Genomic DNA, 22,207 nt, shown 5'->3' with positions numbered 1-22,207 from the left:
TTGGAAGGTCTACAAAGAAGTCACCAATATGACACCTGAATTCACTTGTCTCTCGGAGTTAAACACGCAGGGTTAAACACTGTGTGGTGTTGAACTTTGTGAAAGATTTAATAGACATTTTTTGACAGTTGCGATAGACCAGATGCGGGATAGATCAGATTTAGATCCAGTCACTTACATTAATACTTGTACACAAGGCACGCTTTTTTTACACCCTACTGATGAAGGCGAGATCAAACGAGTTATTGATTCTTTAAAGAGCAATAGTGCTCCAGGTCCTGACGATATTAAGGCACTGCCAATCAAGTCAGTAGCCTCAACTCTAGCCTCCCCGCTTGCACATATATACAATAGTATCGTGCGCAGTGGACTTTTTCTAGATGAGCTTAAAATCGCACGGGTAACAGTGATACATAAAGGCGGCTCAAAAGACGATCTTTAGAACTACCGCCCCATATCGCTATTAAGTATTTTTGCGAAAATATTGGAATGCCTTATACATAAACGACTTGCTGCATATGCAACTGCTTTTCATTTAATCTCTCCCAAACAGTTTGGCTTTTGCAAAAATAAGTCGACTGAAACAGCACTAATCCACATTAAAGAGAAGATAATCGAGAGTATCGAACAAAAGCTTTTTACAGTTGGTATCTTCCTCGACTTAACGAAAGCGTTTGATTCCGTAAACCATCGCATAATAATCGAAAAACTAAATGCTTATGGAATTCGGGGACATGCCAATAACTTAATTCAAAGCTACTTAAGTAATCGAAAACAGTTCGTTAAACTGGGTGATTATGTGTCCGAATTGAGAACTATAAATAAGGGTGTACCACAAGGGTCAATCTTAGGTCCGCTTCTCTTTTTGTTCTATATTAATGATATTGAAAATATTCCTTTCACTCAAGACATACTCTTGTATGCTGATGATACAAATGCTTTTTTTTCCGGATCAAAATTGAAAGAAATAGAAGAAGCAGCCAGCACTTGGCTATGTAACTTATCGAACTGGCTTATTAGCAATGATTTGCAGTTAAACATCAAGAAAATAAAATATATCCTATTCAGAGCAAGAAACACACCTATTGACTACGAAATTAATCTCACCTTCCACACTGAAAGTTTGCAGCAAACAAAAACCATTAAATTCCTCGGTGTCCACTTTGAAGAGTTTCTGAGCTGGAATGAACATGTAAATCATTTGAAATTAAAAATGTCGAAAGTAGTTGGAGCATTATGGAGGGTGAAGAACCTGATTCCAACTAGGTACAGATTAAATACATATTATGCAATCATCCAATCCCACTTATCTTACTGTCTATTGATTTGGGGGAAAACAACTAGAGGTAACTTGCAAATGTTAACAATCATGCAAAAGAAAGCCATTAGGGCTCTGGAAAGCTTAAATTATAATGAGAGCACAAGGCCTTTTTTCAAGAAATATGGGATTTTTTATCTTGAAGAGCTCTATTTATACAAACTTGCACTTTACATATACACCCAAAGGAAACAAAATTCCCACAGCTTTGATAATACATATCTCATGAAAAATGACAGCTTTTGCTTCAGGAAAATAAATTATATATTACCACGTTTACGAACAAATTATGGATTACAAAGTATGAAATACCTTATTCCCAACGCTTTAAACGAGAACGCGGTGTTAGCTGAAGCTATCAATTATCCTTCTATTAATACATTGAAAAGATTTTTGCGCGAAATTTTCATTGTGTGGTTGTAGTTGGGTTCACGGTTTTTGTGAATTTCTATAATGTGTACTTTCCTTTCGAGTGACTGCTTTTGAGTGAAATGGACTGTATTTGATTTATGTTTATCATACTTATTTGTTGTACATTATTGATTATAAGTGTCTCTCCTGATGGATTCTGTATTTTTCTGATGGTTTCTGCACAAGGGTTTGCTAAAACAGTTTTTATTTTGTTTAAATGTTGGCACGAGTGTTGTGCACAATTTCAAATATCATGCTAAATTGTTTTCGCTCAAAGTGCTTCGTTCGTTTTTCTTCGTTAGCTTATGATTTGTTTATTCCGAGTGCATCGCTACCAACTTTGTTGTGGGGTCAGGGGACCCAGCCAGGTACAGGTATTGTACCTTTTGTCCCCGGCCCTTAGTTTTCTGTACTGAGAACTAAAATTTTAATAAACTCAAACTCAAACTCAGATGATCTCGTGAAACTTAAGAAATTTTAACTTCGCCCGTATCAGCTCAAGTGTAGCTGAAGTGTTCTTATTGTTTTCATCTCAATCTCGAAAAAAAGAAAAAAAAAGAACGACTCCAGGCTAAATTTACGCGTTAAAATTCATGCTTTAAAGGCAAGAAATAAACGAGGCGGCATTTGGAGGAAAAGAAAGAGGAAAAAAACAAGAGACAAGAGAAAAAACAACGAGGGGAAAAAAACGGGGAAACAGAACAAAGCACTCGTGAAAGGTACGGCAGAGAGTTAAAAAGGAAAGGCACACTGAAGTTTCTTTTGTGTCGCCGTGATGAGCCTGGTGCGTCGAGCGAGGAGGTGTGGCTGGGCGTCGGAGCAGTCTTTAGGAGGGGATCAGCGTCCCAGTATGGACGCAAGGTTGACGGCGTTGTCCACGGCGGCCTCAACGCTGCCGCAGGAAATAGTCACGCCTCTGGGCTCCGGGCACGGCCCCCAGGTCAGGTAGCCCGAGTATGCAGCGGAGATGCCAGAGGCGGCCCATATTGAGAAGCTGTCGGACAGGAGGGGAGAGTGGCGCCGGGGTCTGGTGGCTGAGGCTCTCGACGACGGCTGTCCTGGTCTGGTGGCCCGGACGTCTGCGGCGGAGGCCCAAGCCTGGGAACTCGGGGAGCCAGCAGAATTCGTCCACGTCCGTCGCAAACCACGCTCTTCCTCTTCTCGTGCCTTGCGCAATTCCTCCTCTACCCACTCGCGTAACTCGCACCCCTGCAATCCCAGGCGCTCCGCTACCGCGAGCAACTCCGCAGCACTCATTTTGGCTCAGAAACTCCGTTAACTAGCAAACGCTGCTCGGCCTGGTCCTGTAGTAGCGTACGCCAAATTTGTGAGGGTAAAGACTGCAGGCTAAATTTACGCGTCACAATGTATGCATTAAAGGTAAGAAATAAACGAGGCGGTATTTGGAGGAAAGTAAACTCTAATTTAAGTATTGAAATGAAAACAGAAGAAAAAACAACAAGAGGGGGAAAAAAACGGGAAAACAGAACAAACACTCTCGAAAGGTACGGCAGAGATTTAAAAAGGAAAGGCACACTTGTCTCTTTTGTGTCCCCGTGATGAGCCTGGTGCGTCTAGCGAGGAGGTGTGGCTGGGCGTCGGCGCAGTCTTTAGGCAGGGGTCAGCGTCCTAGTATTGACGCAAGGTTGACGGCGTTGTCCACGGCGGACTCCTCATCACAGGCACACAAAAGAAACTTGGTTTGGTTTGGTTTGGTTTGGTGTTTATTTTCTTTCAAAATGAAAGGGGAAGCCTGACTAGGCCTGACTAGGCTTTGGCTCCCTGAAACAGGCGGCAGCACACACCTTTAGCGCCTATGCAGGACAAACAACGACACCAAATAATATAACAACAATATGACACAAACAAGCATGAATTGAGTACATCAGTGACACCAAATAATATAACAATATGAATAAACAAGCATGAATTGAATGCATCAATGACACCAAATTATATAACAACAGTATGACACAAACAAACGTGAATTGAATGCATAATTGACAAATTTTAAGCCGCAGGACGTTTTCATGGAAACAAAGACTAGCCAAAAAATATATTATAGAGAGTATAGGCCACAAAACTAAACAGGATTCTCTTACAAATATTTTTTTATACATTTTTTAATTACTTTAGTTGATGACAAGAATTCCCGTTCTAGTGAAGTTTGGTTGATGACGACAAATGGTACCTTGAAAGTTAATTTCTGTTTCCCATAGTTAGTCCGAGAGATAGGCACAAGATTTTTTCATGTTCTCAGATGGTAAATTATAACAGGCCTGTCAGGTAGAGTGGCATACAATCTGTTATGGTGAATATACTGCAGTAAACGAAAATAATAAAATGTTGTACTAACAGAATACCATGTTTTTTGTGTAGGGGTTCTGTAGGTAAATCTTGCGGTCTCCCATAAAAGCCTTCAATGGCTCTTGGAGCTTTTTTCTGGAGAACAAGCAACCTATTAAAGTTACCAGATCCAGTGGCTCCCTAAACAAGCATACAGTATGATATTTTGGAATAAAAAAGAGCATAATACAATGAAATATTGAGCCAAGTCGGTATTAAGTTAGTAATTTTATAAAGACATCCCCAGTAGCACAAACGGGGCTCGGAATTGCGGGCCCTCGTGGGCCCCACACGGGCAGCCCATGGGGGCCCGATGTGGGATATGTGCGGGATTTGCAACTCGGCATAACGGGACCCACAGGGGCAGCCCAGTCGGCTTGCTACATATTACCAGCAGGGGACCCCTATGGTCTGCATGCATAAAAACGATACAGGGGGCTTTCCTCGGTCCTTTGTTGGACCCATAGGGGCCGTAATGGGCTTCTTAGAGGGGACCTCTAGGGGGGCTTAGGCGGCAGTGCAGCGGGGTCCCGCACGGGCTAGCCCAAGTCCGGCCCACATGGGCAAGCCCAAGTCCGGCCCACATGGGCTAGCCCAAGTCCGGCCCACGTGGGCTAGCCCAAGTTCGGCCCACAGGCAAACACACACAGACCAAGAAAGAGACAGGACAAACACCAGCGCTGAATTCAGCGCTGGTGTGTGTGTCCTCTCTCTTTCTTGGACTTGGTGTGTTCGCGCTGTTGAACCATCATTATGGATATACACTAATTAGCCCAATCTGGACCTCATCCACAGGCAAAACAGTTCACTTTTGCTTCTCAACCGGTTTTCCTTGGGTGATGGCTCCCCCACCCAATTTCTTCTCCTTGTTAGAGACAATTCGGTGCGCGCTATCTTTTTCCCATTGAACATGAAACGCGAGCTGTGATGCATTCCGGGAAAGGTCTAGTATTGGACAGTCGCAGGTATTAAGCGACAGCGTAAGGAGCTCGTTCAGGTGAAATCCCGGCTCCGCCCGTCGGAAAAAACCCCAAATTCCTGTAAATAGAAAAAGAAAATAGCCCCACTGCGCCAGGTGGGCAAGTAACGCGTATGCCACGAAGGTTTTTGTTTGTTCTTTATTCTCGTAGGCCACGAAGGGTAATTGCTTCAGGCGTGTTTGAGCGACACCCATTGAACGCGTGGTCGGGTGTATGGCTTAGTAACCTGTGTTTGGGATGTGTTCTGGTCTGACAGTAGTGAAAAAAAAAATATTGGTGTCGTGTATGGGGGCTTAACGTCCCAAAGCGACTCAGGCTATGAGGGACGATGTAGTGAAGGGCTTCGGAAATTTCGACCACCTGGGGGTCTTCAACGTGCAAAGACATCGCACAGTACACGGGCCTCTAGAATTTCGCCTTCATCGAAATTCGGCCGCCGCGGCCGGGATCGAACCCGCGTCTTTCGGGTCAGCAGCCGAGAGCCGTAGCCATTGAGCCACCGCGGAGCCAGACAAATATTAATATGCAAATTACGCGTCAGAAATTGGACGGAATAAAAAGGGGTGTTATGGTGCTTCAGTGTACTGGAACAAATGGTGTGTATGTGTAAAAGTGGCGTAGTATGCCGTGCTCTGTAAGCTAGATAAGGATTGATCATAGGTAATCAATAATTGGGATTGTAATCGACGATCGTTATCGGTAAAGTGATTGTGGATTGGTAATCGCTAAGAAATAAGAAAAAGAAAAAAAGACGAAAAGAAGCTACCGAGAATCTTACGCAGCGGAAGGTGTACGTCACATTACTTAAAAAGAGATAATGCGTTCAAAAGAAGACAGGACGAAAGAGAAGGCACGGACAAGCCAGGCGTCTCATGACGCCTGGCGCTGACAATTGGCAATGCTCAGTATCGTGAATGCACCTCACGCCTTTCGTATTTGAATAAATATTGCGTTTCCAATGTGTGTTGTAACATTGTTGGTGTGTAAACAGGTTGCTCGGACGATTCCAATGCTTGCTTGGTCATCCTCCTTTATTTACGGCACATTCCGCAGCATCGATGCGATGCGTGATGTTTGTTCAGGGCCTTGAGCCGCTCCCCCTCAGGACGCTCGTCGCTGATTGCGCTCGCACGTATGCACCATATGCCTGTGTAAAGAAAGAATACACACCACAAAACTAATTTTAGTCTTGTTACCATGAAGGACAAGAAATTTCGCTATGTAACAGAGAAAATTTTTCGGTATTTTGGCTCTCTACGCTGTGCAATCTTGAACTGTCTGGTTCAAAAAAGACACTGAACAACTAGAAAGTTTCTGTTGACGCCGAGCATATAACTGAGACGGCGGCAGTACTCAGACAACAGAGTGATTTCAAATGCGTACTTACGTCCTAGCAGCACAACGTCGCCGTCATAAAATCCGCCTTCCCCACCGTGGCCTCCAGCGCTCAAATGTCAGTAAATGTCACTGTTCACCACTCACGTCTTTCGGAGCGAAGTTATTCAACACTGAGACAAGTACGACAGGGTTCCACCATACTTGCACTAGACATACGCATGGAAGGCGATGTCATCTTCGATCCTGGATTGATCAAGCTACACGAGGAAAGGCACAAAAAACTGTATAACACAAATTCAACGAGGACTAGCGAGTGCCAGCGTGTTTTCGCAGCTACCTTCATCCCTTGACACTCAACCCAACCGCAGGAAAGAAAAACCTGTTCCAAACAAACGCAGGAAAGGCCGGGAGGCACAAGTAGAGTCGGAGCCCCCTCTCCACTTCATGGAGCGTCGCGGGGAGTGTGGTCGGGAGGGCGGCTTAAAATGTTCGGTAGTTGGTTGTAGAGTGAGTGCCTCCGCGCCATTTCGGGGAAGGGGGCTGGGAGGGACACGACAGACACAGAGGCGCCCTCGGGGAAGGAACAAAGGCAGACAGAAAAACCAGGGTTGAGCAGGTTTGTTTTTTTTTTTGAGAGTGGACCCAGGAAAAGCAGGGAAGGCGGTGGTGAGAGGAGAAAAAAACTTGAAAAAAAAAGTGCGCAAAGACAGGTTACTCGTGTAACGTTTCTACAGGAGTTTGTTTTTATTTTGTTCTCTCTAGCACTGTACCTTTTCGCTAGCTAACCTTTTCTTATTCGTCGATAGAAATATTCTCGGCGATTTGTGATTAGTATCTCTTCCTGATAGGGTGAAGGGTGGGGCAGCTCGCGATGGCGCTTGGTCAAGTTGCGTTATCAATGTGCGATCACTAGACGAAGAAGACGCGCAAAGAATGCCTGCACAAAAACCAAGAATTTTGTGTATTGATCGACGCGTCGCTACAAACTGCTGCTAGCGGACAATAAGAAAGCTGCTGCAATTAACGCGACAGTAACAAACCTTTTGCAGCCTCTGGCGCAGTCGCCGCAGGCTCGCTATGTTCATCAACTAGTCATGAATTCCATGCGCCACATGTTTCATGGAGACGACGAAAGCGCTTGAAGTGCTGGTGTAATTGAAGTGCGTTGAAACAAGCAAGAAACCTCATCCTGGGAGCTTTCTCCGCGGCGACCGCAACGCACCAGAAAAAAATACAATGCGATAAACGCAAAAGAAGCACCAACAAATCTCAGAAGCGGGTTCTTTTGTTATTACGACGTTAAAAGAGCAGCTCTTCGTCAGAGTGAAACGTGCAAGGTCTTGCTATTTGGTCACGCTTAACCCTTTTACCTCTGATGTAGGATATGGAGGCAGACTAAATGCAAGAATGTCAACTCTTCCCGTGTACAACTAGTGTACGTGTGACTGTCGATAGGTTTTGCCCGGCAACTCGCTAATGGCGCATGATGTTTCTGCACTGTGAAGCCCAGAGTAGTCTGCGCAGGATTTACGAAAGCTGCTGGCGGATATAATACTAGCCGTTTGCCCGCACACACTGTATGTCTTGCTACTGCGCAGCTCACGCTTTGGCCTTTTCTACCAGATATGTGCGATACAGGCGGGGAAGATGTTGGAATCGCAATTGTGCCCACGCCTAGCCCATATATTTTCCATGCAGGACCAATTTAGGCTACAGGCGGGAATACTGGTGTTAGCCCACCTACAGCCCAATTGGTTCCGTTAGGGCGCTGCACGGGCAGCCCCTGTTGGGTGTGCCCGCACTTCACCGTCATGTAGCCCCATCTTTTATGCACACGAACTGCACGCAGCCCATGCTTACCCCTTTCATACCCGATTTAGAATACAGGCGGTGAAGACGTCGGAATGGCAAATGTGCCTATGCCCAGCCCACGCGGGACCTTCGCCGGTGTTGCCAAGACAGCCCAAACTGCATGCCTGAAACGCTTCGCCACTGTGAAGCCCATAGTTTAGCCCCTGTATTTGCTACGCGGGACCCATGTCGGCTGAAGGCGGGAATACTAGCTCTTTGCCCACACAAAAACACTGCGGCTCCCTCATGGTGGTGTACGGGCAGCCCCTTTTGGGGTTACCCGCGCTTCACTATAACAGAGCCCGCATCCTAGTCCGCATGTATCTGCGGTGGGACCTAGGTGGGCTGCCCAGTCTGTTTAAGCCTGTGCCTAGCCGAGGAGGGTCCCATTCGGGCACGAAGTGGGCAGCCCCAGCGTTTTGTGCCAGCACTGCACCCACGGGGGACCCATGTGGGTTTATTGCGGGCAGCCACCAGCCCTCATTGCCCATGTCGGACCCGCATGGGCCCGCCACCTAGTGCTACTGGGTATCCTACAGTTTTACTGAGATCTTTCACTAAATTTAAAACATGCACATTCGATGAAAGGTTTACATTAAAAGTGTGTATTTCCTTTTTAACCCCTGAACCCTCGCGAGATTCAGAAGAATGCCCTGCTCTGTCACCTTTTGAACGGATGAACCGAATTCACAGGAGTGAAGATTCGCTCCAGCCTTTTCTTAAGCTTGAATAAAACCATTCTGTTGGGCAAGAATATTCATAAGAACTGGTTGAGCCAGCACATCAGTGTCTTCCGCTACTTTTACAATGAAGCACTGCTCATTGCAGCCTGATATTTGGGAGCCTTTCAACCATTTCGTCACAGCAAGGACTGGCGCCATTGCATCTACCGATTGGCATGAAATCACCACAGGACAACGCTCGATTTTCTCACTAATATCGCCTCCCAAGTACGAATGAACGCCTACTCTGCCTGCTCGAGCCAATCCATGTTTACTGGCAGAGTCATCTATGATGCTGAATTCTGGCTTCATGCGATCTGAATCGGTATGAATTTTCGATGCAACCAAATTCATAAACTTATGTTATTCATCAGCGTAGCTTTTTGGGCTTGTTGGTACTTAGTTCCAATACACTGTAGCGCAGCAAAAGACGAGGACTCAAGAGACGAGAGACGAACACCACGAGCGCGGTCAGAAGAACCGCAATTCGAAGTGAGCATCCGGTGCTCTTTTAGCGGAAGGCTACTTGCAATCACCTTCAATGAGCTGCCATCACATCTGGCACCGCCAATTACCTCCGCAGACTCACACTGAAATCTTCATACACCACCAACGCAGAGTCGACACCACCCTAGCCAAACTACGCGCAGTGGGAGACCAGGTGGGCCGCATGGTCCGCCGGGTCTCCAACAAGCGGGGCGGATTAAGAAGCAAGGATGCACTGCGGCTTGCCCATGCTTTCGTAACGAGTAGAATCCTCTACTCAACTCCTTACTTGCACCTGCGCAAACACGATGATGACCAACTGGAGGTCATCCTGCGGATAGTCATCAAGCGGACTTTCGATCTCCCTGTCACCACCTCCAACCAGAGGCTTCTGGCCTTGGGCGTGGTGAACACATTTCGGGGGGTTCGAGAAGCCCACTTAGTCAACCAATACACGCGTCTTGCACAGACCACGTCCGGTCGCCGCCTCTTGGACCGGCTACACATAAAACATGACTACCACATTGAGGAAAGGGAGAGAGAGCCAGAACCCTGGAGACGCGCCCTATGGGTCCGACCCCTTCCCTGCAACATGTCCAGGGAAGACCATAGCGGTCATCGCCAGGTGCGCGCGGAAGCGTTGGCGCGATACTATGGTAACCAAGAACACGTGTATTACGTGGACGTTGCCGGCCCACACCGCGGGGGGTGGTACACGGCCGCAGTCGCACACAACACAAACACAGTTAATGGGCTCACTTTCAAAGCCTTCAACGCAACACACGCGGAGGAGATTGCCATTGCTCTGGCTCTCACGAATCCCAAGTCAAAACACATCATCACCGACTCGCGAGGGGCCTGTCGGAACTACGAGTTGGGCTGGGCTCCCCCGCTTGCCTGGCGCATGCTGGAATATAGCTGTCGATGCGAAGATCCAACTCCACGCAACCTGATTTGGGCTCCCGGTCACCAGGGACTCCAGGGAAACGAACAGGCCGATCAGGCCGCCAGCGCACTCTCTCCCCGGGCTATCTCCCTGTCCTTGGAAGGGTACTCCCAATCAGACAATCTGGCCCTTAAATTCAAACAAATCACCGATTACTACAAGGAGGAGCACCGGCGTCACCCGGCCCCTAGTAAGGGTCTGGATCGCGTTAACAAACGCCTCCTCATCAAAATTCTTACTAACGCTGTACTGTACCTGGCGGTGCTTAAACATTTTAATACATCCTTTGATGGCGCGTGCCAGTTCTGTGGGGAGGTGGCTGACACCTTCCACATGGTTTGGGCGTGTAAATCAAACCCATCTATCCCCCCAACCCCAACCCCAGCAGAGAGGACACGGAAGCGGCCCTGCTCGGCTGTCAAGACCTAAAGAACCAAAAGGCCTTGGTTCAACGGACGCGGGCGACGTTGCTTGCCAATGGGGCACCGGAATAGCGGCTTGTTGTATATTGGGCTACAACTCCACCGCTGGAACCAGTGTTGGTGACGGAGGGTTCCTGGAGATGACTGACTCGTTCAGCCCTGCAGGTCCCGGCTCCGAATGACTGTGTCGGACTGCGTTATCGAGGAAACTGTACAGAAGGGTTTATTCTACATATTTACAGAGGAGAAGGGAATGCTCTGATCACGAAACATCCCGTTAAATACGGTTCGTATTCCCCAGATCCCTGACTGGGGAATTTAGTTTGAAGAATGTTGTCCAATCGGATGGGCAGTTGATGACGCTGGCGGTACCACCCCCGGCAGGGGCGGTGCTGATGCTCTCTCGCTCTCTCACAGCTCGGGGGATGGGAAGGGGTAGATCAACAAACACTGAGGTGTCGCCTTGTCCACTGCGGCTAGTCTTCTGTGCGTTGCCGCCGCGGGAAAGGAGCATCCCGCTGTCTACACGCAGGTGAATGAACCTCCTCGAACTCCCCCGCCGCATGACCGAAGCACGAGATATCTTCGAGTACGCAGCGTCTTTCAATTAATAGCCTCGCTCAGCGGGAGCTTGCGTAGCATCACCCCGTCCGGTGGCCCGAAGACCGACTCGGCCAACGTATACCGCTGCTTCCGCCGTGCTTCCTGTGCATCTCTGCTTCCACCGTTGCTGCAGCTGTCGCAAGTTCTCGCCGCCTATGCTTAACGACGACCCACGTCTGGTAGTAATTTCTCCCAGGCCCGTGGGAGACAGCTTCTCTAGATCGGTTCGGAGGTTCGGTGGTTCGGAGTGGAACCACCCCGTCTGTCGCCGTCTATGCTTCTGCCGCCGGCGCCAGGCCTCGTCGTATGCTTTGCTTCGCGATGAGTCACATCCGGGTCCCAGGACCGCGTTCCCCTCTCTTAACCGCTCGTCCGCGGCCCGAAAAATCTCGAATGGCCAGCGTTCACGACCTCTGGGCAGGAGGAGATGAAGCCAGAGTCGGGTTGAAGGGCTGGTTTCCAAAAATGGCATCCATTCTCGGACATTCAACAAAGAATGACATCAGTGGACTGTTCCACGAGACAGGGCACTGACCCACAAGCAAGCGCTCGGAATTTGCCAAAGACCCACCAGGCTTCCCACAATGACAACAAATGTTTACTAAAACATGACTGAATTTTGGCGTAATTTTGGTGCCGAGAAAGCGCAAAATATCCCCTTTGAAATCGCCAAGGACGGACTGCTTGGACCTAGGTAAAAAAAAAAGAACACAGTAGGTTGTCCTACTAAGTACTCCTTTGTACCACAATCGGCTGAATCCATCAGCATTTCCGTGTGGTTTTCCCTTCCTGTAACGCATCGAGGAATTGTTTTTGGAGAGCAGGACTTCGTCTAAGCAAGCGACCATTTTTGGGGGGCACAAAACTGTCACAGGCATGTTTGAGACGATGGTCAGTCTCAAATATGGACTTTGCGCCGTTCAAGTAACTCTGGTAACCCGACAACATCTGTGCCACCTAAACCAAACGCGCGCTCTCCGTCTGAAGCGCTGAACATTTCTTCTCTCCAGGTCAGCCTGCGGCTGACTTACAGAACCGGGTGCTCTTCGTGGCCGTCGCCAACGTGACTTAAAATGGCACCCAGTCCTCTATCACTGGCGTCAGATTGAACTTCTGCACCAAAGTAAGTGGCCCGAAGCAAAGGTCTGGACACGAGCGCTTCCCCCAGACGAATTTTCTCTTCCGTCATTTCTGTGTACGTTAGTGAGGCTCCCTTTCGTAACGTGTCAGTCAGTCAAGGGATCAAATCTGCGTCTACGCGACTCTAAGCGTAGTTCTACGCGAGCTGCACTCCTGTGAGTGCCCTCATAACTTGGTAGCATGGGGAATCGACGCCTGTGATTTCTAACTCAGTGACTCCATAGCCTTTGTCTAAGGTAACGAAAAAAAAACAGTAACCTCCGATCAACTCGTTTTACCTCAAAAAATAGCCTTTCCCTGCTGTTTTTCATAAACACACACACAAAAATAGAGGAATGAAAAAAAGAAACAGCTACTTCGAATCTCAACCCGGGGGGGGGGGGGGGGGTGAAAGCTGACTCACTGCCGCCGAGATGAAAGGATTAGTCTTTCAGACGCGCCCGCCGGGGTCGCGCTTTGACTGATTGTACTGCGGTCAACTCGTGACAAAAGCTACTGAAGAAAAACGTCCTTGACTCCCGCCTTTGCCTCCGCTCTCCCTCAACGCGCTCGGAAAGCCTTGGCAGTACATGCAATGTCGATAACCGAATCTGGACGACGAGCAGTGACCAGAGCTAGAAGGTACCCGTTTTTCTCGCCCCAAACAGGAAGCTCGACTACCCCTTTGCCATGCGCGCTTCCTAGAATGCGGTGACAAAAGTGAAGGACGATCCCCCTTCAAGTGCGCCCACCGAACACGCCTGCATGCGTCGTCTCGGTTGTTCGACGCCTGCGTTCGCATGCGCTGAGTGCCGCGCAACCTTGCGCCTTCTGATCTCTTGTGCCGCTTTGTTTTTTTTTTCTAACTGGTTTTTTGCCCGGACGGCGCGGTCTAGGCTTTCTTACAGGCCGATGCCCCTTGAAGCACTTCGCGCCTGTTCTGGTCGGAAAACGCACACTTCCTTTTCCGTTGCTGCAGTCAGCCTTCGAACGAGCTGCACATGTCGCCAGGTCATTAACTGCAATTGCAAGTCTGCGAGGTGCAACGCGTGAAGGTGCAGCTCGGGAAGGTTTGGCCTTTGTTTCTACCGCGTTCCTTTTTTTTGCCAACTCTGGCAGCCGTGCACGCTAAGGAATGTATGGCCTTACATTTGAACCGTTTTCTTTTGGTTCTTGCCCTTTTTCTTTTTCTCTGCCTGGACTGTTCCGCGTACGTCTCTTGATCACAACTAGCTATCTGTAGTTTTTCAGTCGCACCTCGGAAACTTTCGTCGAATTCAAAACTGGCCTCTGTGCCTTCGCAGCAGAGTGCCAGGTCCACGCAGCTGACAGACGGATATGAAGCTTTCCCCGAGATCCCCGGCTCATTCATTCGAGAATTGTCCTCTACCGCTTGCCTGTCGCTCTGCGCACCATTCTCTGCATTGCAGTGTTCAGCTACAATTGAGCCCGCCTGCCTGCCGCCCTGCGCGACATTTTCAACACTGCCGTGCTCAGCTACAACTGAGCTCGCCTGGCTGTCGCTCTGCGCGCCATTCTCTGCACTGCAGTGCTCAGCTACAACTGAACCCGCCTGGCTGTCGCTCTGCGCGCCATTCTCTGCACTGAAGTGCTCAGCTACAACTGAGCGCGCTTGGCTGTCGCTCTGCGCGCCTTTCTCTACATTGCAGTGCTCAGCTACAACTGAGCCCGCTTCTCTGCAAGTCTGGCTCTCGCCCTGCTCAGCTACAACTGAGTTGTCTTCTCTGGAAGTCTGGCTTATGCTCTGCTCAGCTACAACTGAGTTGTCTTCTCTGGAAGTCTGGCTCTTCCCCTGCTCAGATACAACTGAGTTCTCCTCACGGGAAGTCTGGCTCTTGCCCTGCTCAGCTACAACTGAGCTCTCTTCACTGGAAGTCTGGCTCTTAAGGCTATCCTTTTCCTCGGCAGCCTCGCACTCTTCTTGTGCCAGTATTACCAAGGTAGCCTCTCCCGAGCCTTTTTCACTGAAGACACTGTGACATTCTAACCCGCTTTTACCGCGGTTACAACTCTCAAAAGGGGTTTCCGCTGTTTCAACTTCGAAACCTTTCTCGATAGGAAAACCTCCCTTTTCGCGGACCTGTATCGACTCTACTGAAAGGGTCGCGCTCGTAACAGTCCCGACAAAGTTGTCAGTTGCCACTCCTGCCTCACCTGGAGGAGAATCTTCGCACTCGGGTCGTTTAGACGCTATCTCGGAATTCTCTCTCTTAGCTTTACGTCCAACTACTCCGGACACGGTCTCGGATTCTGCGGCTTTCCTTGGACCACCGTACCGGTTGCACACGTTCTCTGCCACTTCCATCATGGTGTTGCGATTTATCAACTCGGCTACAGTCACAGACTTTGCGGGTCTTACCTGCGGACCTATTTCATAAGCATCGCTTGCTCTTTCAGGAGTACTGGCTCTCACACTACCGCCCTTTTTCATATTTCGTTTTGAAGTTCTAGTATCTTGTGGGGATTCATGTTGCCCCTCGCCCGCCGGATGCACCCTTCTCTCTCTCGTGGCCTACCACGGCTCTTCCTCTGGCGGCCCCCGACATGGAGCGGAGGGGAGGCGCCCGCGACTACGCGTCGTCACGTGGGCAGCCCTCCTTACCCAGCCCTCTCGGTTTCGGCGGCCGCGCGGGCCGCGCGCACGGGCACAGTCGGATGGAGAGTTGACAGCGAGCCTTGAGAAAGAGCGGACGCGACACCAGCGGCGGCCCAGGTGACCTGAACTGCTCTGTGCCTGTCTCTGTCCTGTGCCTGTTGCCTGCCGCTGCTGCCTGCGCGCGACCGAGGAAAAACATTGGGAGATCCCAATTAAGGGTTTTGCCTGCGGGCTTATTCCTCGGAGGTGTGTTCTTCGCGGCCACAGGTGTGGTCGAGCTAGCGGAGTGGCGTTGGCCCTGAGTTCAGGGTCCGAACCGTGCCAGTAACCCCACATATTGGCGCCCAACGTGGGGCCCCTCTGGAGTTCCAGGTGGGGTGCTAGCTCACGAAGAACAGCATGACCAGCCCGCGCTACGGGCTGCCGGACCTAATGATGTTGGCTGATGTATGCGGCGAAGCACGGGAGATCTCGAGCATCGTTTCCGTGGCCACATCTACCGACCGCGGATGCGGTAGCGCAAGGTCCGTCGGGCGCTATGCATGAAGCCGCAGGCGCGGCTGGCGTCCGAGATATTGCTCCAGGAGTTCCTGGTGAATACTCCGAGCTGGAGCAGCCAGGTGGCTGTGGCTACAGGAGTTCCGTTCTGCTGAACGTGCCCCAGGCGCTCCCGCAGATGCGGGTCTCGCAACTGGTTACGCGCCGGGAGATCCCGGCCAGCAAGGAAAGCCAAAGTCAGGTGTCAGTGGCTTCCAAACGCTCCGCTACGTCTCAGGCGCGTCCCCAGATGCGGTTCGCAAACCGAGTTTCCACCCAGGAGATCCTGGACTGCTCGTTGAGCCATTGGCAGTTGGCATCGGCTACTCGCTCCTTTCAACTCCTGCGCACGCATTCAGACCAGGTGGTCTAACTGCGTCGACGCCCGCAGATGCGGGCAGCGCTCCCCGCCAGATGGCAGAGGGTGACGCAGCGCACATTGCTCCGGGAGGTCCCGAGCACCACTACAAGCCACCGCCAGTTGGCGAAGGCAAAGTTCACGGTCGAGACCGACCATATGGCCTTAACCTGGCTGAAACGCCAGCGTGAGCCCAGCGGGAGGCTTGTGCGATGGGCCCTGACACTGCAACGCTTCGAGTTCGAAGTGCGTTACCGCAAAGGCACTGCAAATGTAGTCGCCGATGCGCTGTCACGGGCGCCGGTCACTGACACCCAACCGGCCGGCCAGGACGAGGAGGAGGCAAAGTGGCAGCTGTCTCCCCCTCTGCGGAAGGAACTCGTTGCGGGGAGTGCCCCGTTTTCGAAGCCCCGAGAGCACGTGCACCTCGTTGGAGCGGGGATCCCTCTCGAGGTTGCGTTCAGCAGAGAAGAGCTTGTCAAGGCTCAGGAGGAAGACTCATTATGTCAGGAGTTGATCAATAGTCTTAGTGAAGAGACAGACACTCCGACGAGTCAGGCCAAATTGCGCTGTGAAGCCACTGGTAGTGTGGTTGGCGCTAACTCTAGTGTCGCTGGTATTGCGGCGAGTGAGTTGGAGAACTTCCTGCTGGACCGTGATGGAGCTTTGCTAAAATACGTGCCAGGCAAAGAGGCCTCGGATGAGAGTTTCAAAGCCGTTATTCCGCGGAAACTGCGGCGTGCCGCTATCACGACGCAGACGGTCACGGGAGCGCTCCAAAGACATGGCAGAAGCTTTGTCGGTTTGCTGCCTGGCCGGGAATGAAGGCTGACGTATGTAGATATGTACGAACATGCCACGTATGCCAAGAGAGAAAGCCTAGAGGTGGAAAGGCACCCGGCTTACTCCAACCCGTCATAAGCACCAAACCCTGGGAGATCCTGGCGTGCGATTTGATGGGGCCGCTGCCGCGCAGCAAACGAGGGTACAGATACGTGCTGGTAGTCACGTGTCACTTCAGTGGGATCGCTGAATTGTACCCGCTGCGAAAAGCGACTGCCCGGGAGATCCTCGCAAAGCTGTGTGAAGTGTTTTGCCGCTACGGCTTCCCAAAGCGGCTGATCACTGATAATGCCACGTATTTCACATCGAAAGTTTTCCGTGATACGTGTGCAGCAATGGGTGTCCGGCAGCAGAAAACCATGTGCTACCATCCCCAGTCCAATGTGAGTGAGCGCCGAAATCGAGATATCAAGCCGCTCCTGGGCGCATATGCGAGATCGCACAATGATTGGGACGAGCACTTGGACGCCATCTCCTTCGCTCTGCGCACGAGCACAAATCGCTCGACCGGCTTCACGCCGGCTTTTCTCATGTTTGGCAGAGAGCTGAACACGCCTATGGACACAATTCTCATGGAAGGGTCGGAGAGTGTCCGCGAAGTCACGGCAGATGTTGACGACTACGCAAGGCGATTGCGCGAGCGTTTGGCAAATGCCATTAAGGAGGCGAACCGCAGCCGCGCGAAGGCCAGGGCAAGTCAAAAGGCCACTTATGATCGCGCACACAGAGACGTGGACTTTCAGATGGGAGACCTCGTTCTCAAGCGCAATCACGCACTCAGCGATGCAACCGCAGGTTTCGCGGCCAGTCTAGCGCCCAAATGGGTGGGACCCTTCCTGATCGCTGAGAAGCTTTCGCGGCTCAACTACCGGCTGAAAGACCCGAGATCGGGCCGAATCAGCGGACCCATTCACGTGGGAGAGCTGAAACAGTACTTCCAGAGGGAGGTTGCTGTGGAAGCAGAAACGCCACCCGCGCAAGATTGCGCAGAGGCGAGCGAAGCCCAGAGAGATCTCTACAGGCATCGCTATAATACCCGAAGCCAGCGAGCTCGCTGGGGCAACGGGAGAATGCCGAAAGCGTGAGATCACGCACATGGCGGCGTCGGTTGCCAAAACAGCTCGAGATCGAGCAAACGGCGAAGGAACGCCAGACGCGCGAGATCGCGCACGGTGGACCTCATGCAAGGAGATCCTTGCCCCCCGACGTCACAATATCCGAACTGGGCGAGATCGCCGAATTTGACCCATGCCGACCACGGCAAAGCCTGGTGCGAGAGGTCTCGTGCCCACCCTGCCTGTGTGGATACACAAGCCGGTGTAGTTCCTGTGCCCGGAACCATGCAAGACGCCCGCTCGGAGGAGCCGAGCCCCCTCCGGCTGCCCTGATTTACGGCCCTGGCTTCAGCGACGGCACGGAGAGCGGCGCGCGGCCGGGGTCGAGCCGCCGAACTTCGCCCCCACACCATCGCACGGGGCATCGGCGGCGGTTCCGGAGCAGCGCGGGGCGAGCTGACGACGGGCGGCCTGAACGCGGAGCAGGCCGGCTTTCGCGGGCGCCATCCTGGTCTGGCCCGCGCCCCAGGCGCAGAGCTGCCATCCCGGGGCCCAGTCTCCGGAAAGGCGGCATGGACCTGCTGATCCGCCGAGTTCGCTTCAGCGGGTGGAGGTCACTATTGAGAGAGGGAGGGTGTGGGGATTCATGTTGCCCCTCGCCCGCCGGATGCTCCCTTCTCTCTCTCGTGGCCTACCACGGCTCTTCCTCTGGCGGCCCCCGACATGGAGCGGAGGGGAGGCGCCCGCGACTACGCGTCGTCACGTGGGCAGCCCTCCTTACCCAGCCCTCTTGGTTTCGGCGGCCGCGCGGGCCGCGCGCACGGGCACAGTCGGATGGAGAGTTGACAGCGAGCCTTGAGAAAGAGCGGACGCGACACCAGCGGCGGCCCAGGTGACCTGAACTGCTCTGTGCCTGTCTCTGTCCTGTGCCTGTTGCCTGCCGCTGCTGCCTGCGCGCGACCGAGGAAAAACATTGGGAGATCCCAATTAAAGGGTTTGCCTGCGGGCTTATTCCTCGGAGGTGTGTTCTTCGCGGCCACAGGTGTGGTCGAGCTAGCGGAGTGGCGTTGGCCCTGAGTTCAGGGTCCGAACCGTGCCAGTAACCCCACAATCTTTAGTTTCCTGATTTCATTTTCAACCTTCCACTTTTGCCATTGCCGTTCCTTCTCTTTTTGCCACTCCCGATCAGCTGCCTCCTTACGTGCTTTCTTCTCTCGATTGGCTTTCTCTTTAGCCTCCTGGTCGGGTTTTTCTTTGCGGGCTTTTTCCCCCTGTGAGCTGCAACCGGCATCTGTGTCTGCATTTTCACTGACATCAGAGATTAGTACATTTTCTTGCAGATGCTGAGATAATGGAAACTACGACTGAAAGCATAAGGTTTCGGGGAAGTATGCTTCCTGATTGCTTGTGGGAAAGTGCTGGGTAACCACCAATACAATGGGTACATGCTTTCTCCTACCTTGGTGCTCGTCTTCTTTAGGGTGAAATGCCTGCCAAATGGTTCGTTGCCCCACCTAGAGATGAAGAAAATACCTTGTGTCATGGTGCTCTTTGTACTCAGATTCCCTCGCGCCATCAAAAATCACAATCATCATCATGCTTGTGGGCAAGTGTCTGGCCTTTTTCAGATGTTACCAATGTTCCTTGCTCGCTAAGTTGTGCATTGAGTACTATGTAATGAAAGGCATCTGCATTTAATTGTATTTGGCACCCATTCTTAGCTACTTTCTATTTGCACAAAATTGTAGACAACCGTAAATACTTTCATGCACACAGTGGTGTCCAAGTAAGCGCATTTTGTCTGCTTCTTCCTGGCCCTGTGGTTTTTACTGTTTACTGTTATGAGAAATGAATTTTAGGCAATGAATCATATTGGTTTGGTTCTCAGTAAATTGCTTTTACAAGCTTCTACGAGAGCCAATTGTTCAATAGCGGATGGTTGAAATGTATTTGTGAAATTTATAATTGGTGTTGTGTGGCTACTAAATGAGGATTTTTTTATCTTTTCAGATGAATCCGACAGCAATGTTTAGAGGTACAGTGTGTGCAATTTGTCATGAAAATAAAACGTATGTACTTGTACTCACCGAAACACTTGCCACTCTTTCATTCTAAGCTGCATTCTTTGTATGTGTGCAATAGATAATATGCATGAAAGTCTTGTACATAATACTTATTTCCTCGGCTTCTGGACTGCTATATCTGCAGTGAACATTCTGGGCAGAAGCTATACACAGATGCATGTGCATGTTCTACTGAATGTACTATCGAGAGCAAAAAATAGCCTGGCTTAGCTTATGGTTAAGCCTAGGATGCGAAGCTTGCCGCTGGCGGAGGCTGCGCGTCCGCAAGCTAGCGCACGAGTTGAGCCCCAGCTTTCACAGCTGTTGTGACGTCAGCGCCCCTAGCGGAAGGAGCGGGAGTTAGGCCGCCGGTGGAGGCTGCGCGTCCGCAAGCTAGCACACGAGTTGAGCCCCAGCTTTCACAGCTGTTGTGACGTCATATCACGTGGTGCGCCGATGTAGGTCAAGTGGTAGCTACGCGGCCGCGCGCGGCGCAGAAAGGAAGAGGTCGGTTGTGCGGCTAGTATGCTTCGCATAAAATAACAGACCCCTGCCAGCGCGTGCCGATCCGTGCCAAACTGCATGCAAGCGCCGCTTGACGAAGCGCTCCAGATGCTGAGACGAGCGCAATGGCACGCAATGCGTAGCGCTCCTCAAGATGGGCGCACGCCACTGCGCTGGTCTCGGCACTAGGAGCGCTTCGTCAGGCGGTGCTCGCACGCAGTTTGGCGCGGATCGGCACGCGCTGGCAGGGGTCTGTTATTTTTGCTCTCGATAGTATATAATTACAATGCAGATTATTTCCGCTCTAGATCAGACGACTTCCAAGTAACGGAGGAAGTATGCATTCACATTACGGGACCTTTAATAAGAACACAACAGAAGCATTTGTTGCAAAAAAACGATTTCATTCTCGTGCATAGCATAGCGTAACTTTGCGTTACCAAGAATGTGACGACCGTCAGACGGAGTCGCTGTATTCAAGGTGCGGAAAACCCTCCGGCAACGCATTACCAGCGGGTTTCTCTGTACTGTGGAGCAATTTTTTTACAGTGTAAGTAGACATATTCTCTTACTACTTCCAGCACCTTGCTACCAATTGCGAACTGCTGTTCTCTTGTTAGACTTGAATGTTACTTCGATTTTCTCCATGTTAATTTTTAGCCCCACTGTTCCCTTTGCCTGTCTAACTCATTGATCATGCTTTGCACTTCATGTCCTGAATGGCTTAGCAAGGCAATATCATCAGCAAATCTCAAATTACTCAGGTATTCTTCATTAACTCTTATCCCCAACTCTTTATATTTCAGGCTCCGGAATAGCTCCTGTAAGCAGGCGGTGAATACACTGCCGAGATCATGTCTCCCTGCCTGACACCTTTCCGTGTCGGAATTTTATTGCTAACTTTATGGAGGACTTAGTAGCTTTGCAATCGTTATATAAATATCTTCCAATAATTTCACATAACACTCTTCCACACTCTGATTCAGCAATGCCTGCATGACAGCTGAGGTTTCCACTGAGTCAAATTTGACTCAGTGGAAAATTTGATGTCAATTAACATTGGGGATCATACTGTGCCTTGTGGGTACCCGCGTCGTTTATGCTTATCGGTTCTGCCTGGTCTTGCCTTCGTTCAGTTTGACTGTGCGTTCAGCAAAAAAGCCTCTAATCTATGTGTGTGTCTTTTAATCACAGTTCGTTTTCTGTAGTAGCAGTAGGAAAACATTTATTGTCACAAAAGGAAAAGTTAGGGAGTAGCGGGTTGGGGATAGATAGATGTGGAGCTTTAGTGGTCGGTCTTCCCTATTCCAGGATCCCGTTGGTCTCCGCCGCTGCCTTGGCCCTCGTCACCAGCATAAGCTGTGTGCTCGGGTCGGAGTCAGCCAGGAGGGCCTCCCACTGCTCTAGACTAGGGCTATTTACCTTTGGTAGTAAAAGGCTTTTTTCACAGCCCCAGGTGGCGTGGTACGTTGTGGGGTAGCCCCCACACCACACGCACTCTTTCGCGTATCTGTTCGGCCATATTTTATGATACATGGCTCTGCTTGGGTAGGTGCTTGTTTGTAGTCGTCTGAGCGTGGTGGCCTGCTCTCTGTTGAGGATATCCGCCGGAGCCGAGTATTTCTTGCGCGCTCCCAACAACGCCTTCATTGCCTCCCCTTAAGATTCTGGCGTGCTGAAGGGTTCGA

The 22,207-nt window shown here is 50.8% G+C and overlaps 1 protein-coding gene across 1 annotated transcript in view; it reads right to left on the bottom strand.

Moving 5' to 3' along the window:
* Nucleotides 1–2,566: 2,566 nt before the first annotated feature.
* LOC149344137 (uncharacterized) overlaps nt 2,567–22,207 on the bottom strand; it is a 34,468-nt gene continuing 14,827 nt past the window's right edge. Inside the window, exon 2 of the mRNA XM_089547158.1 lies at nt 2,567–2,723. Within this exon, the coding sequence (XP_089403284.1) occupies nt 2,567–2,723 (157 nt within the window). The remainder of the gene's footprint in view (nt 2,724–22,207) is intronic.

Source organism: Amblyomma mixtum, chromosome 5, assembly GCF_055824585.1.
Source record: "Amblyomma mixtum isolate Tamu chromosome 5, ASM5582458v1, whole genome shotgun sequence".
NCBI lineage: Eukaryota > Metazoa > Arthropoda > Arachnida > Ixodida > Ixodidae > Amblyomma > Amblyomma mixtum.
This window is presented reverse-complemented; position numbering and strand designations above follow the sequence as displayed.